The sequence below is a fragment of the Cervus canadensis genome, chromosome 29 (assembly GCF_019320065.1).
Source record: "Cervus canadensis isolate Bull #8, Minnesota chromosome 29, ASM1932006v1, whole genome shotgun sequence".
Taxonomy (NCBI): domain Eukaryota; kingdom Metazoa; phylum Chordata; class Mammalia; order Artiodactyla; family Cervidae; genus Cervus; species Cervus canadensis.
In genome coordinates, this window is record NC_057414.1 from 3594268 (window position 1) to 3611675 (window position 17408).

The following is a 17408-nucleotide window of genomic DNA, read 5'->3' on the forward strand; positions in this document are numbered from 1 at the left end:
GGCTCTAGACCCTCTAGTTACTCTGCCGTCACGTCGCCCTGTTGCAGTACAACCCTAGCACATGGAGACGCATTTGACCAAGCTGGGAGGTGTTGGAGGGACAGCCTGGAGCAGAGTCTTAGTGATTGGTGGGATAGCATCCTCATCGTTACTGTTCAAAGCAGAGTGGAAACAAATAGGATAGGCTATCTCAGGACAGACTGTCAAATAAGTGTGTGTCAGAGAAGAACTCTTAATAGGGAGAAGCGAACTTCAAAGGAATCGAAAGAACTAAAAACATACACCCCTTCTCCCCACCTGCCAATCAAGCCTTCTGGAAGGTAGCCAGTATATCAGTGAAAGAGAAAGCTAATGTTCTCTAGTATTTGTCAAACTTAGGCAAGGATTTTGCTCTAAAAGTAGTAGTCTTCAAAATAGTAGCATTTTAGTTGGGTAGAAGGCTATTTGGGGAGCCCTTGTCACTATAGCAAAAGAGAAATTGGTGTAAGGTTGGTATTGTAAAATGAAGGGAGAAAGGTGGTTAAATTTTCCTGCTACTTGTCTGGACCGTTTTAGGATTTATATTATCTTAACAAATCAAGTGAAAGATACATTCTTGCAAATTTGAGGAACTCCTCAGATATCCATTCAGAGACAGAATGTGAGTATTGAAAACTATTTGTGATATTCTCTGTACCTAAATATAGATACTTGCATGAAAGAGCAAACTGTTTTTTATTCTTACTCTTTTATTATTAGTGTTACTGAAGTTGGTACATAAAAGCAGAACTAAATAAAAACCCACTGTAATTGCTATGTACAATATATGTTGTGTTAAATTCATTGTTTCCAAATTCTGTAGTAGTAGAGGTCAGTTTATCAAAATGTCTTATATTGAGAAATACTTAAAGTTTATATTTAGGGGAAACAAGTCCATGATTAACTGTTGAATGTGCAGAATAAGTTATGATTATGTTAATTTTTAATAGAAGAACTAATCTTCAAAATGCTGAATTTTGCTTTAATAAACTTAGGTTAATGACTTTTAAACATAGAGTGATTCAGATAACTTTATTTTGGAACTTCCCTGTTCTCCTGCATAGTTCTGAAAAAATGTTTTCAGATCAACAAACATATTTTGATGGTCAAAGTTTGGACTTTCACCAAACTTTTAGATTTAAACTGGTGGGTTTTTTTATTCTTTAATATTACTGAAGTGTAGTTTACATGGGATTTTTAAGTTGAAAAAATAATATCTTCAATTTTAGCAGTTTTATAAAGTAGATTTTAATCTCAGAATATATTATGCTTTGTACGAAAGTCATTTATCATGAACTTTTCAGATTCTTTTTTTTAATGCTGAGAAATGGGCAAACATGGGTTTATAGTGAATTTTATAAAAACAGCTGTATGGTTATGAAATGTATGAGAATGGAGATCTTTTGGCTGAAATGCTCCTAGTAATCACTAGGAAAAATACTTTGGCCTTAGTTTAGAGTGATGTATTAATAATGTATTATTTGCTCACATTTTTCACTTAAGGAGCACTATTTCAAAATTTAAAGGCATGTAGATGGGCTGTTATTTGGTGGTTACTATTTTGGGTTGTATCTGTCACTACTGTTTATATCAGTTGGAAAAAAGATTTTTCAGAAATGGCTTTTACTCTAAGAAGAGTGCCTGCTTCATGAACTGTGGTAGATGACTGGTGCTGCTTTGCCTCACTGAAGGGGGACATACTGCTCTGCTTTAATTGTGAAGTGTGTGAATAAATGTGACTCCCACTGTCTCTTACTGAACTGTCTGGGTAATGCTAGAGGCTTTTGCAGGACCAACAAGGTTGCTGTTCATGACTTAGGTTTGGCAAGGGTGAAGCAGACAGGTGATGGAATGCCTCCGTACTCCTGTGTTATGTGGGTGATGGTAAGCGATCACGGCAGTCAGTTCACAGGCTTCCAAGCCACTGGTGACACACTCTCATTGTTACTGTAATTTTCAGTAGTCTTTATCCAAGGCTCCTGATTATCATGTATAAATAACAGCCTCCTCCCAACACTTGTCGGATTCTTTTTAAGGGCTAAGAAATCCTTCACACTTTTCACCATTTAACATGCATTTGTTCGTTTATTGGTTGTTTCTCTCACTAGTATATAGTGGCAGAAACTTTGTCCACTATTGTGTATTTCTTAAATATTTGGTGTGTGATGCAATGAGTGGTGTTGCTGTTCAGTTGCCCAGCCGTGTCCAACTCTTTGTGACCCCATGCAATGAGTGTTATAGAAGAAATGGAATTTCTGTTCACACTGAGGTTTGCAAAGTTGTGGGAAGATGAAATATAAAGATTCTGTTGTTCTAATTGCATTGGAGAAATGAAACTTGTATTTTCTGGATGAGGTAGACTCTGGCACAGAGGCTAACTACAATTTATTATTCTCTCTGTCTAGACAGATTTAAATTCTTAAGAGACGCCATTAAAATTCTTTTGGATTCCTGCTTTCTAGACGTGGGCTTGGCTGTTACTGAGTAACTTTAATCTAGCTGTGGGGAGGACTTTTTGCCTCTTCATCTCTCCTCTCTGGATCTTAGAGTGGAGAAATGGACTTTTGTTTCAATATAAATATAAATTGAATAAATATATATGTAAATAATATAAATCTACAAATAATATAAATCTACAAATATTTATCCTATCATATCAACACATGTACACAATAGCATGCCACACATGTGACTAATAAAAGCAAAAAAAGATTCCTGAATTTATTTTAACAAATCTAAGAATGAATCTTGATCACTTAAAAATGGTGGGACAGTCTTGTAACAGTTGAGATTATGTTTCTGTTTTTTAAGCATAAAATATTTTTGGACATAGAGGTGAAAATTGCTAGTATTTTACAGTTTCCCAGAGAAGAAATCTGAGAATCATTTACATAGAGGTTTTTGTTGGGGATGAGAGGACAAAATAGAGTGGAAGCATGTTTGTGTAGGAAGGCTAGGGAAGAATCAGAATTTAGCCCTCAAAGAAAGAAAAATGCAAATACACTGGGAGTAGATGATGGTAGTGTGTTAATTCCTTAGCTGCATGTGGACTTTTATTAGGTCACTTATAACTAGGGTGACATATAATTTATATTCCAAACTGGGGCACTGTTGAGAGTGAAAGTATATGCTGTCTGAATGGAACACTGGGACAACAGGTGTAAACCAAGACTGTTCCAGGAAAATGAGGACACTTGCTCACCCCCTACTAATAACATACTTTTCTCCAGACTTAGTCCCAGTTCTTTGAACTTCTCTACGTAATTTTTTTTTCTCCTTTAGTGAACTGTAATGTGCATTCACAGTGTCTTTTAAGCTTTGATTCCTTTTACCTGGTCTTGGTGGAATGAAAGAATTCTTTCCATATTTTCTGCAGCCCTGGACTGTTCTGATTTACAGCATTGGTAGAGGTAAGTACAGAACTTGTAATATGTTGTTAGCTGACCTTTTATTTTGCTTAGGAAATCAGGTTTTGTGTGTTTCTGATCCAGTGTTTGATTGTTTTTGAGAGTCGTGGTATGTCTCCTTAACTGAATTGATGAACTGTTATCAAGTTCTTAGAATGTAGTAAAAAACGAGTTTGTAATTTTGGCATTTACTCTTAAATTGCTTGGTACATACTTAATAACATTGTTTTCTTTTCTATAGGTGGGATTGTAATTCTGAAACTTCAGATCTTCAAAGAAGGGAAGGAGGACAGCTTGTGCTTATGCCATGGACATGTGATTTTTTTTTTATGTTGGAACACTGTAATGCTTTTGTTTTGTTTTCCTTTTCAATTTAAATAAAATTTTTTATTCTTAAGTGATGTGTTTTTATTCTATTAAGTGACTTCTTACTGTTATCTTACATTGTCTGGAAAATTAGACATTGTAATAGTACCTCTGAGATAGTGCTTACCAAAATGCGATTCTCCTCACCTCTGAGATCTTATTTGGAATCTGGGTTAGGACTAAAGTTATCTAGGTTCGGAAACCGCCTGAAATCCTAAACAATCTAAAAATTAAGGCGTTTGTTTATAGCTAAGCTTGGACCCATGACTGTTCTTTGTGTGTGTGCGCTCTCTCACCCACTATAGTGTTCAGCTCTTTGCGACCCAGTCCGTCCGTAGATTGTAGCCCACCAGGCTCCTTTGTCCATGGGATTTTCCAGACAAGGATACTGGAGTGGGTTGCCTCCTTCAGTGGATTTTCCCAACCCAGGGATCAAACCCACATCTCTTGCATCTCCTGCGTTGGCAGGTGGATTATTGACCATCGTGCCACCTGGAAAGCCCCAAGTGTCTGTTCTTCCAGAGTCCTATTGTTTCTCTGTACAGCCCGCCATCTACTGGTAGGAATGCAGAGTGCACCACAACACCGTGGTTTTCAGACTTTCATGTTACAACTGCTTACATAGTAGGCTGAAACATTTTCATAGGGGTGAAAGGACTATTTCATTTGAAAAAGAAGGTAGTGGCATTGAATTCTGAGAGTGTTCCAAGACACTATTTTTCCATATAATGCTTTCATGAGTTGAACTTCTGTTCTTATTGTGAGATTTTTATGTATTTATGACAAATTGATTGTCATAAAGAGACAAATGCATAAATAATAATAGATAATTTTAAGAGAGTAGTTTAAGCTGATTTGAAGAAGAGGCTTTGTGTGTGATTAAAATTTTAAGGCGACTGCTTGATGATTCCATTAACGAAAACAATTTATTTTAAATTTTACGGACAGTTCAGCAAACTTGGCTTGTGTAATCTGTGATACAAGAGATAAATTTCAGCAAAATATTAATGTAGAGTACCTTAGGGTTGGCTTTGTTTACCTAGCTCCATCTGCAATTTAAATTCTTTCTTCTCTTAGATATACCTTTGTTCTACTTCTTTCCTTTGCTACAGATATACAGGAGACCAATCCTTTCTATTTTTAAGTGTTCTGAAGACGCTCAACACTTCCTAAATCTTGTTAACGTTTTTTATTCCTCTTTCTAAAAAAGTTGATTTCTTTTGGTGGTCTCCATAAGCACCTGAAATTAGCACTCTTGAAGGTGTTTTCAGGTTAATATATCTTCTTCAAAAACCTTGTTTAAAATTGAGAGCTAGGTGATGCGAGAATCTGTGAGGATTTATAGCAGCTTTTCTGTTGACTAGTTTTTAAGGGGTGCAAAACCTCTTGTGTGATTTAAAAAAACACAGTTGAAAGAAGAACTTACTAGTCAATAACCAGATTAAATATAACTATACCATCATGCTCTTAATATAACTGTCAGTTCTGTTCAGTCACTCAGTCGTGTCCGACTCTTTGCGACCCCATGAACCACAGCACGCCAGGCCTCCCTGTCCATCACCAACTCCGGGAGGTTACCCAAACTCATGTCCGTTGAGTCGGTGATGTACTGATATATAATTATCAAGCTATCAAGTTATCTTTATTCACCAGTGTGAATCCTAGTTTTCACCAGTGTGAATCCTTAATCCATTCATTTTTGCAGAAAACACAGTGACAGAAATAGCATACCTAGTTGTGCCAACAGGTTGATTTTTCCCTGCAGCTGTAACTTTTTTTTTTAGTAAGATGGAAGTTTGCCTTACTTTCTTTGTTGGTTCTGGAGTCTTACACAATGGTGTAAGACTGAACTTACAGTCAAAAGTGCTGGTCGCCCTCTGCGACAGTGGCTACCAGATTCCAGCTGTCACACTCGCAGCTCTCGTGCTTCTACCACCTCTTCCTCGTCCGCGAGGAAATAAAGGAACAGAGCAATGCTCTCTTTTCTTCCAGTGATCATGGTATGCTCTAAACGGTCTGAAATTAGTTATAGTACATGTTTGCTGTGTGACTTGGAGGTCCTAACTGAAATTTGTGAAATTACGGAAATAATAGTGATATAGTTCCTTTACATACTGGTTTTAACTAGCTGTTCTATGTGTAACTTAGTTGCTGAGTAATTTTGAAAGTGTTCAATTCTTTCTGCCACACCCCATATTCGGGCAAATATGCTATACATTAGAATATATAGTATATCTGAGCTCTTAATGTTACTCTGCGTTATTCTTTAACGCAGTTTTGGTATAATAAAAATATACTGGGAGCATTTTCCCCACTCAGCTTTTTTTCTTTTCTGTGTATTTGTCGGCCTCATCGTACTTCACTACCAGACTGCTGCTGTTTAATGAGCTATTCCTCCGTTATTGAACGTGTCCGCTCACATTGTGACTTAGGTACCTTAGCTTCATAGTGCTCTTATCAAAACCTTTTGGATATCATTGTCGTTTCTTTTTAGTGCTTTGAATGCTTCTTTCTCTCCTCTTTCAAGTTAACTCAATCCTTATTACTCATACTGAATATTCTATGTGAGTCTTTCCCTAGTTTTAATTTTAAATCCAGTTAAAATGTTGATTAGATTTGTTTCTTAACATATAAATCAGTCTGTAAAGGTTGTATTTTTGAGTTAATTCTAATGGAAATTATGTGAAAGTCTAACACATTTCTCACAGAGGATCCCACAAACTTTAAAGAAAATTGTAACAGCTACATCTTAATTTGGACCATATTTTGTGACCCTTTACACAAAAAATTGAATGATGTAAGATGTAAGATGGTTCATTCTGTTTCCTAGACATCTTTTGGTTGAGGTCTGATTTCAACTTGCATGTTTTCTAAATACTTTTCAAACTTTTCCTAAGTGAAAAAAATTGTGCTAATACTTTATAGCAAAAGTTCAGAAGCTTTTCTTTATCCTCTTGTTGCTGTTTCTTGGTGAATATTTGTTTTTATTTGTACTCCTACCCAGGAAGAGTTTCGAAGATCTGATCAGCGAAGCAGCATTTGATGAACCACTTAATTTGCCTTCCAAATTGAGTGTGTCTCCAGTTTTCTAGATGATTGAAGAGAACAGTCTTATGTTAACTAAAATAATTTCTGAAGGCAGTTGCAAAAGGAGTATCTTTCGAAATGACCCTTTTGAAAGAGACAGTAATGTGTGGCTAAATGATTGTGATGCATTGTGCTTTTTTTTTTGTAAAGACTAGCTTTATGCAAGCTCTTGTATTAGAAAATCTACTTTGGGTATCAGTGTAGTTTTGATATAACCTAGTGGGTGCCTGTTTAGATGAGAACTTGAGGCTTTTACATTCTGCTAATGGTGTATGCCACTGACTGGGTTGCCTGACTTGTGGAAATCTACCCTTCGACAAGTCAATACAGGTCTGTGGCTATCTGGTAACTGGCTATTTCTTAATTTTTGTACTTCACTGAACATTTCCTGATGAATACAAAAATATATATTTTTTTTCATTTTACTGCTTTTCTTATTAAAGTTAGCTAGAAATTTAGAACTTGGATTAAATTGGCTAGTTGGGTATTTGCTTTGTGTATGTTTCCAAGCATCCTTATCTTTTACAAAAAATTTAATTCTGTTACTAAGTCTGGTATTTAGTAGTGAGCTCCTGTGACCTTAACTTTGGGTCAGTACCTTACCTGTGTTAATGCAGTAAACATTTATTTTATCTACCCCAGACCTTGTTTGTTGAAGAGGCATATTAAATAATAAAAGTGAGCATTTTGTTTTAAGTTTAGATTGGTTCCTTCTGCTGTCTCTGTGTGGAAGAATGCTCTTCATTTCCATAGTAGGCCTGTTTTCCTCTGCCCTTAAATCCTAGAAACCCTCATGAATTCTCACCTGTACTTAAAGCAGAGAGCCTATATGCCATATAGTTATTTTTTTTGAGTGTAGCGTTTAGGATTTGTTACTAATGTAATATTAAATAAGGTTTTACAGTTTTTATATTCTCAAGGTAAACAGCTAAATGAAAATATAAGATGAGTTTCTACTTTGGAAGCCTTTTGATGGTAAAGGAAGTTTACTTTCAAGTTTGTGCTTTTTAAGAAATGAAATCTGAATTGAGAATGAGAAAAGCAGTAGCTGTCGAGGTTGCCATGATATGTTGATGTTTGTTTGAAACAATTGGCTTTTGGTTGATTAGAGGTGTGGAAAATATTTTCCTTCCTGAGTTGTTGGGGCTCAAGCTTAGAAGCATTTTCAAGTTACTACTATAGTAGAAACATTGTTCAGAGGAAAAATTACCCCTGGAGAAAATGACTGGTTGAGTTAAAGTACTACAGGCAAGTGTGTTATGCAGAGTTTGTGTAACTGTGCAGTTATATTTTCTCCCAGAAATGTTTGTATATCTTTGGTTTTTTTGTATTTGGTCTACTCTGAATTTATGCATGAACTCTTATCCTATTTTTCCTGTTAAATATGAAGTGTTACATTTTAGTTTCTGGAGTTTTCCTTTCATTTTAATGTGGTCATTTCTAAATACCATGAAATATAGTTTTCATAACATTACAATAAACCATTATTTGTTGGATCCCCTTTAACTTGAAGTTGAGAATTTTTGCATGTGATGGGCTCAGGTCTGTTTTTAACCTTTTGGGAAATGCAGGTTGTGCAAAGACTTGTAGATTGTTGGTGTAATTTGTGTAAAAAATACATTTTGAATGGTCATGTTAGGGCTGCTCAAGTGCATACTGAAATAAATGTTATTTATTCAAAAAGTGTGAGTGACCGTTGTATGCATTGCACTATTCTTAGGAAATCCAGCAGAGAACATAATAGAGCCCTCCCCACATGGAATTTATACTTTAACTGGGAGAGAAAGACATTAAACAGGTTAAAATGAATTAGATGATAAGTGCTTTGGAGAGAAATTAAACAGAATAAGAGGGTATAGTGAGGGTTTGGAGGTAGGGGATTTACCTTAAGGGTTTGTTACTTTTTATAAATATTTAGAGATGTTCATATGATAGGTGACATTTGAGCAAAGGTCTATAGGAATAAACTCAGGGAGTAAGAGAAGGGTGGATATCTGGGAAAAGAGTATTCTAGGCAGAAGGAACAAAATACTGAACACCTGAGGTTAAGAGTGCTTGGCTCGTGGGAGGCATTGCAAAGGAGACATTAGTGTAACTGAAGTAAAGTGAGGAGGAGAGCTGATCACAAAGGGAATATACCATAGATAGAATATACGTAATCTAATGTGTAACATGCTCATTGAAACGGAAATCTACACTTTTGGCTTCATTAGCATCAGGCTGTCTCTGACTAATCCAGTGGTTTACTTACCTCCCTGATTAAGAGTATGGAAAATTACCAACAAAAGTATTTGCAGATTCCTTTTAAAATCTCTGATTCTAGACAAGTGTAGAATTGTGTACCAGCTTTAGTGTTGGTGTGGTAGGTACCTTAGTCTGTGGAGAGGAGTATTTCATAAAGGAAAATACATCATTCATTTTGAGGAATGAGCAAGAGTGGAAGGATTTGGGTATGAAGCAGCAGTGTGTGTGTGTGTGTGTGTGTGTGTGTGTGTGTGTGTGTGAGAGAGAGAGAGAGAGAGAGAGTCGGTCAGTCGTGTCCGTGCGTGTGTGTGTGTGTCGGTCAGTCGTGTCCGTGTGTGTGTGTGTGTGAGAGAGAGAGTCGGTCGGTCGTGTCCGTGTGTGTGTGTGTGTGTGTGAGAGAGAGAGAGAGTCGGTCAGTCGTGTCCGACTCTTTGTGACCCCAAGGACTGTAGCCCTCCAGACTCCTCTGTCCATTGGATTCTCCAGGTAGGAATACTGGAGTGGGTAGCCGTTCCCTTCTCCAGGGGATCTGCAGGACCCAAGGATTAAACCCAGGTCACCTACATTGCAGGCGGATTCTTTACCATCTGAGCCACCAGGGAAGCCCGTCTTGGAAGTTAAGGTTCAACAAGGAGGATGTTGACAAAGATGAAATGTATGCCAATCCTGTGTGCAGTTGGGAGATCATTGAGGTTAGTCAGTGTCATGGCCAGTTTTTATTTGGGCATGTTGGGTGGGTGAGACCCCAAATGAGATCTCATTAGAAGTGAAGAGACCAGTTAGTCCAGCATTTTCTTAGTGGGGACGGTTTTGGGTGGAGCAACTTTTTTTTTTTAATGTTTGTTTATTTTTGGCAGTGCTCAGTCTTTGTTGACGTGGGGGCTGCTCTCTGGTTGAGGTGCATGAGCTTCTCACTGCGGTGGCTTCTCTTGCTGTGGAGCGTGGGCTCTAGGCGCGCGGGCCTCGGTGGTTGCGGCTCTGGGCTCTAGAGCACAGGCCCAGTAGGTGTGGTGCAGACAGCCGTGTTGCCCTGTGACGTGTGGGAGTTTTCCTGGATTGGGGTTGAACCTGTGTCTCCTGCAGGTGGATTCTTTACCACTGAGCAGGGCGGGGCATCTTTTAATTGTGGAGTGTCAGTTGTGCATTGCATGACAGTCTCCCTCCCTCATCTTTGTCGTCATATGCCAGTAAAGCCCTTCAGAGAGTGTGATAATCCCTCCCCCCAACTTCTAAATACTCCCAAGACTGGTTGACTTCTAATTAGGGAAACATAGGATCTTCATTCCTGCTCTGTCAGTGATGGTGGGGTGGAGAAGGTGGAATATCTACAAGTTTAAGGGACTTGGTTCTTTATGGGCTCTAGGGAGTGTTCACAAACACATGTGGGTGTGCGAACACATACAGACATGTAGAAGTGCCCTTGGGCAAGTATTGTGACAAAAAATTTTGTGACAGGTTCAGTTTTGGAAAGAGGAGTAAAATGATTATTGATGTCATTGTGAGAAATAACTGTTAAAGAAATGAATAACTTACAAAGATAATTTCTGGAAGGATAAAGAAAAATACAGGATACATAAGAATAAATCCATGGGAAAACAGGAAGCTAGGAATATAACTTCATATAATTAAAATCAAAACTTGATCACTGTGCTTGACGTTTTAAAGGATTCAAAATGAGCAGAACTCAGTTAGGCCTTGCTCCCAGTAAATTATATTTTGAGAGAGACAAAGTTTATCTTTGGAATAAGGCAAGTACAATATATTCAGTGCCTTAGGGCAGGTATAAAGTACTATTCAAGAAGGCAGAGATAAAGTTTAAAATAGCAGAAGTAAAATATCAGAAGCTGAGCCCTACAAACCAAGTTGAATGAACTATTCAATTTTTGTTGCAAGTAGTCTCAATTGTGAAAGACTGTGTTCCATGGACATGCTCTTTGACTGTTTTGTGCTTTGTTGTTCAGGCATTGTTGGCCAGGGTAACTGCTTATCTAAAATGCATTTGCTTATCAAATGTTACTTTGTACAGAAATTGGCCCTATTAGAACAAACATTTTTGAAAGATTATAAGCAGATAAATGGTCATAGTTGCATTGTTTCTTTTTAGCAGTCACAGTCAAGTTAGATCACTTGAGTTCATGTTCATATTTAATCATTAGGTACTAAAGGTGAAAAGTGGACAAACTTTAAATGAGTCACAAATAACTCATATTTTCCCCCTTAATGGTACTTATAACTGAGGTAGTTGTTATGCATTTTGTTTTATGCATACTTTTAAAACAACTCGTTTCTTGATCTTCATTACATGTCTAAATTGGATCATAGTTTGTATTTTCTTCATTGAATTTGCAAATAATATCTGTGCAGCAGATATGAGGTGAAATTCTGAGAGGTATATTAACTTTTTCTTTCAGTTTTGGTGCTACAACAATTGTAGATTAGACTATTTTATGGTAATGCTTTCCAGTTATTTATATTTTAAAATATGAAGTTAGAACTTACATTGTTTTACCTGTTTTCAGAGTAATAATTGAGTAGAGTTCCTGGATCAGTTCTTTGGAAATTTATTGCACTGAGAAACTTTCAGCCCATTTTCAGTTTTGTCTGTCAATGTTAGCTAGTTGCTATCAAGTGAAAACTGAGCTAACTCAGAAGTGAAGGGAGAAAAGAATGAGAATTGTTTTGAATAAACAGACTCAGAATCCTGTCCACTCACACACCACAAATCTGCTCTATTAGTACAAGCGCAGCATTCTAGGGAGGATTTTAGTAAAGGTGTAATAAACGTGTTTGACCTTCAGCTTCTGTCTGTTTCTGTATGTATGAATTTTTAAAGTATAGGGATGAATATTATTAGTACTGTAATTCTAAAGTTTTATGAAAAGTAAGAGAACTGAAAGTTACTCAAGGGCCTGAAGCAGTTCCTTTTGAGATAAATAAAATGTACTTCAAGGTGAAGGAAGTTTGATTTACTTTCTGATATTATTAATTATGTGATAAAGGAGATCAGTCCTGGGTGTTTATTGGAAGGACTGGTTTTGAAGCTGAAACTCCAATACTTTGGCAACCTGATGCAAAGAGCTGACTTATTGGAAAAGACCCTGATGCTGGGAAAGATTGAGGGCAGGAGGAGAAGGGGATGACAGGATGAGATGGTTGGATGGCATCACTGACTCGATGGACATGGCTTTGGGTGGATTCTGGGAGTTGGTGATATAAAGGGAGGCCTGGTGTGTTGCAGTTCATGGGGTCGCAGAGTCAGACTGAGCGACTAAACTGAACTGAATCAATGCCTTGTTTACTTCTCAGATAGAAGTTCTGTCTCAGTTGTTCTATTGAGAGGATTTTTACGACTTTTCCAAACTATCCATTTTTGTTCCACTCTTGTTAAATCTTTACTCTGTTAGTATGCAGACCTAGCATTAAAAATAAAGCAGAGTAAATTAATCTTTTTTTTTTTTTTATTGCAGACTTAATTCAGTGCACAAATGAGATGAATGTGAACATCCCGCAGTTAGCAGACAGTTTATTTGAAAGAACTACTAACAGTAGTTGGGTGGTGGTCTTCAAATCTCTCATTACAACTCATCATTTGATGGTGTATGGAAATGAGGTAAGCAGGATTTTTGGTTAACAAGTGTCCTGGGGGTGTTGACTGGTTCAGGTTGCTTCTCCCACTGACACCTCAGAAATGCCTATAGCAACTGAATGATATAGGTCAAAAGGGCAAGGTGCTTATGCAGAAATAGAATTGTAGACCCTACACTTTTTTCCCTGCCTTATAAGTCAGAAAGCAGAAAGTGGGTCAGAGCATAGGGGATTTACAGTAATGGGATCGAGAAGCAGAGATTAATTCTTGGAGATGGGTTCCATAAGCAGCTCTGGTTTTTGCAGGCCTCTGTGTATAGGTTATATGTTTGTCTTTATTCATTTGGTTTTTCATTACAGCCCAGTCAGATTTCTCTCTGATCTCATATAGTTGTCTGTAGAAGCCCTTTGCCTAGTTCAAGGCTGTGATATTAAGGACTAAGATGGCATTTTGCTGAGAGGGACTGATTGAGGAATACCTTCTTCAGCAGAGTTGTGTCTAAGGTCTTTGTTACCCAAAAGGGGTAACGAATAAGATGCATAAACCTTTGCAATTTAATGTCTGGAGAGAATCATCTTGTTTTCCATGATAGCCCAATAGCTAATTTTTGAGTTCTTGATTTTCTCAGCCTAGCATGCTTATTTGTAAAATTGTGTCAAAAGGAAAATTTAAACTGTGTTTAAAGAAAGTTTGAATGGAATTAGATGAATCTAGGACCTTGGTATGTGCCTTAGAAAAACGCAGACCACTGATTGCTAGGAGATAGTTCCCATTGAGATGAGGAGGGACTTTTTTTTATTATATTTGTAGTTTTTAAGTTTTAAAAATTATTTTCAGGAGTGCTACCTGAAGTATGATTACTTAGGTAACACATGTAACCCATTTTTAGGACATGTTACTCAGTTGCTTTCTAATTCATTTTTAGCAGTATACAGAGTCAGTAGAAAAATTTGGATATACCAGCTTCAGTGTAACCTAAAACATTTTCATCTTAACTAGAATAATAGTTTCTACTTTTATTAGGAATGTATTTACCTAAGATCATGATCATCTATTCAGAAGAATTTCAGGCTTGTATGTATTTTTTGCCTTAAAGAATAAACTATGTAGTTTATTCTTTAGGGAGAAAAAGCCACAAATATAATCAACTGCAATGCCAGTTAAAGAGGCAGACATTCAGTGGTGACTTTCAGAGGTGAATAAGGTAATAATTTGCCCAGTGCTCAGTCGTGTGCAACTTTGTGACCCCATGGACTTGTAGCCTTGCCAGTCTCCTCTGTCCATGGAATTTTCCAGGAAAGACCTGGAGTAGGTTGCCATTTCCTGCTGCAAAGATCTTTCTGACCCAGGGATGAAACCCGCACCTCCTGGGTCTCCTGCATTGGCAGGCGGGTTCTTTATCGCTGAGCCACCTGGGAGGCCCCAACGGTGATAATACCAGAAGCAAAACCTTTTTAAAAGGCAAAGAAATAGAAAGTTGACTGTCATTCCTTACAACTGACTGACAGGAAGAGAAAAGTAGCATTTCAGTAGTGGTTTTCAGATGAACTGTTTCCCTTCAGCAGCCGATAGAAATTTGGCGCCCCGCTCTTTTTTGTGTGCTAGTTTGTACAAGCCTGAAGTTTCTGCATTGGCAGGCATTACTGGTCTCAGAGTATGCATAGAGTTTCCCTATGCTGTGGTAATGGAGATTCTCTGGAACAGTTGTTCTGAAGTAGGGCAAGGCAGGTGAGTGACTTTCACCCTCAAGGACATTGGCATAGCTGGAGGGGATGCTACTGCATGCAGTAGGCAGAGGCTGCTGGCGTGCCGAACATCTGAAAAGTGCACAGCACAGCCCCTCGCAAGAGGGAATCATCTAGACTTATGAAAATCATAGAGCGTTATTTTGCCTTAGGATTTTTTTTTGTCTTAGGACATTCTAATGCATTTTGAAACAAGTTGTTTTAGGATAAATGATGAAACAGGAGTCTTTGATTTACAAATTTTTTTTCAGAATCGTGGTTTGTTAGTTTGTGGTGATCTCTGATGAACACTATTGAGTCAGAGAAGTGATCATGTACATAAAATTGATAGTAGTCCTCTGCATACATTTACAAAAGTAATCCTTTTAAAATTTGTCCTAAAAAATTGAAAAGAGTTTCTTTAGCTGTTTTAGAGGTTGTGTGTAAAAGGAAATTAAGGTAGTGTTCTGTGGTAAGCATTTTGGAGAGGGGTTTGACAGTATTTTGAGATGATGAATTTTTATACCCATGCTGAGCTAACAGCTCAACTCTAAGTATATATCATGAGAAACCCTTGCATGCCTGCAGGTGGAGACACAAAGACGTCAGTGAGACATCGTTAATAATAGTAAAATTGGAAAGAACTTAAATATCCATGTAGAAACGGATATATAATGGATGTAATAGTTTGTTGAAATACTCAAACATTGTTGAAAATGAGTGAACTAGATGTACATATATTAAATGGATAATTCTTGGGAAGAACTTATTAAAAAACACATTGGAAAAGAAAAAGTACAGTATAGAATTTCTGTAAATTTAAAATAGAAGACAAAATTATGTACTGTTTTTAGATCCTTATATATGTAGTAAAATTTTAAAAAACATTCATGGGAATGATAAAAAACCTACTTCAGAAAAGTGATTGCCTCTGCAGAGGGAGGAAGAGAAGGGAATGGTATTCAAGGCGTGTGTCTTTAGTAGTATGTAATTTGATTCTGTAAGGGAATCTAAAGTGATGATCTTTAATCTGGACTGTGGATAAGAGGATATCTGTTCTGTTATACTCCAATATGATTACTAATGTTCTGTTTTTTAAAAAAATAATAAAAATTTGGATCACTAGATACCTGTTTTAAAATAAAGGCACCATCTGAGTATGATTAGCTGTAACCATAATATGCTTTAGTAAAGCACTTCTAGTTAAAAGTGCCTGTTTCCTTTTAACTTTAATACCATAGCTGTGGGCATTAGACTTTAATAAATTCCTGCATGCTAGTGAAAAATATGTTTTATGTTTTTAGGAGGACTGAAGATGATAAATTGAAACTTTTTAATGTGTTAACCACCACTTTCCCCCCTAATTCTCAAAGTTTCTTAGATGGCAGTACTATTTGACATAATTATTTGTTGTCTTTTTCTCCCCCCAGCGTTTCATTCAGTATTTGGCTTCAAGAAACACGTTGTTTAACTTAAGCAATTTTTTGGATAAAAGTGGATTGCAAGGTAAAGACGCCTTATTCATTACAGAAAAATCAAGAGTGACCCCGTTTGAGGATTACTGCAGAGTTGAACTCTGTTCTTTAGAACATATGCTATGGGGGAGCCTCATGTTTTAGTGAAGGCTATAGAGAAGAAAAAAACTATCTTTTCATATGAAGATTGACTTCACTTCTTGCCACCCAGAGCTCTTTGAGAAGCAGTATAAAGTGGTAGTTTAAGAGCATGGGTTCTGGAAGTGGACTGCCTGGATTAGAATCCAGTCTCTAACACCAACTGCATAAACTTGAGCAAATTACTTTACCTCTCTGCATCTTTAAAATCAGGAGTAATGATAGGACCCACTTGTAGGATTATCATGAGGTGCAACCTAGTTATACATGTAAAGTGCCTAGAATGATGCCTGGCACATAGGAAATACTACTTACATTGTTATAGTTGTTCTAAATCATATACAACTAAAGACTGATAAATATGAAAAATATTAAATTGATTAATGATTTGAGGAGTGGCATTTTGGTTCCACAGGATGTTAAATTTGAGTTTGGGGTTATCAAGTAGTATAAGAAAAGAAGTTTTTCAATTCCCAGTAAATAAAAGGAATGTTGGTAGAATAAAACAGGATTATTATTTTAGTGAAAATCTAAGGGGAAAATTTTTCTAAGCCACATATGACATATCTAACTTTAAAAATGTGAAGTTAGAATGTAACTTTACATATCTGTAAATGTAGAATGTAACTCTTACATACCTGCTTTCATTGTTGTTTTTGTTATTATTTTATACTTTATTCTAAGAAATGTTGAGAATATCATACATTTTAGTAGCAAAGGTAAGTATAATATGTTTTTCAGATGAATTACTTATTAATACTTACCAGGTATTTTATTTATTTTACTTTAATTCAGTAACTTGAAATTGCTGTAATCTAGTACTATAGCCCTCCCTGTACATACTGTCTTAACGGGATCTGTTACACTTAGCCAGAGCTAGACTGTTAGCATTATAGAATAACTCTAGGAAGAGCCTCATAAAGGACATACTAAGACCGTACTAACGGAGTACTCAATAGTAAGTTTCAGCTGGGAAATATCTTTAGAAAAGGTAAGATTTGTGCTGTGCTTTGAAAGCTGGATGAGGACATGAGTTGACTTAAGCAAAGTTACACAGATGTATGTGGATGATAAAGAGCATGGGTGTTTGTTTATAGGGCAAATGAATATGAGTGGAATGTAAGATGAGGTGTTGGAGAATATGTAATGGCGGATAACCCTTGGGAAGCTGTTTGGGGCCAAAATCATGCACAAAGGATTTTGATACAGTTGGGATTTCATAATGCAGTGAGAAACCATCCAAGTTTTTTGAGTTGAGGGAGGAGGAGAGAGGGAATGTGTCTTATTTAAAAAATCACTCTAGCCTGTTGTATTTGAGTGAGTAACATCTTGAGGACCTTGAGACTACTCTGGTCATTGTTTT

General features: G+C 36.9%; 1 protein-coding gene across 18 annotated transcripts in view; it reads left to right on the top strand.

Annotated features, from left to right (window-relative positions):
- Nucleotides 1-17408, top strand: part of PICALM (phosphatidylinositol binding clathrin assembly protein) — a 94192-nt gene that overhangs the window by 18273 nt on the left and 58511 nt on the right. For 17 of the 18 annotated variants that reach the window (XM_043452319.1, XM_043452323.1, XM_043452321.1 and 14 more), the window contains exons 2-3: nt 12590-12732; nt 15863-15938. The exons of the other annotated variant lie outside the window; for it this stretch is intronic. In XM_043452319.1, coding sequence (XP_043308254.1) covers nt 12590-12732; nt 15863-15938 — 219 coding nt within the window. The remainder of the gene's footprint in view (nt 1-12589; nt 12733-15862; nt 15939-17408) is intronic. 18 annotated transcript variants of the gene reach the window in all.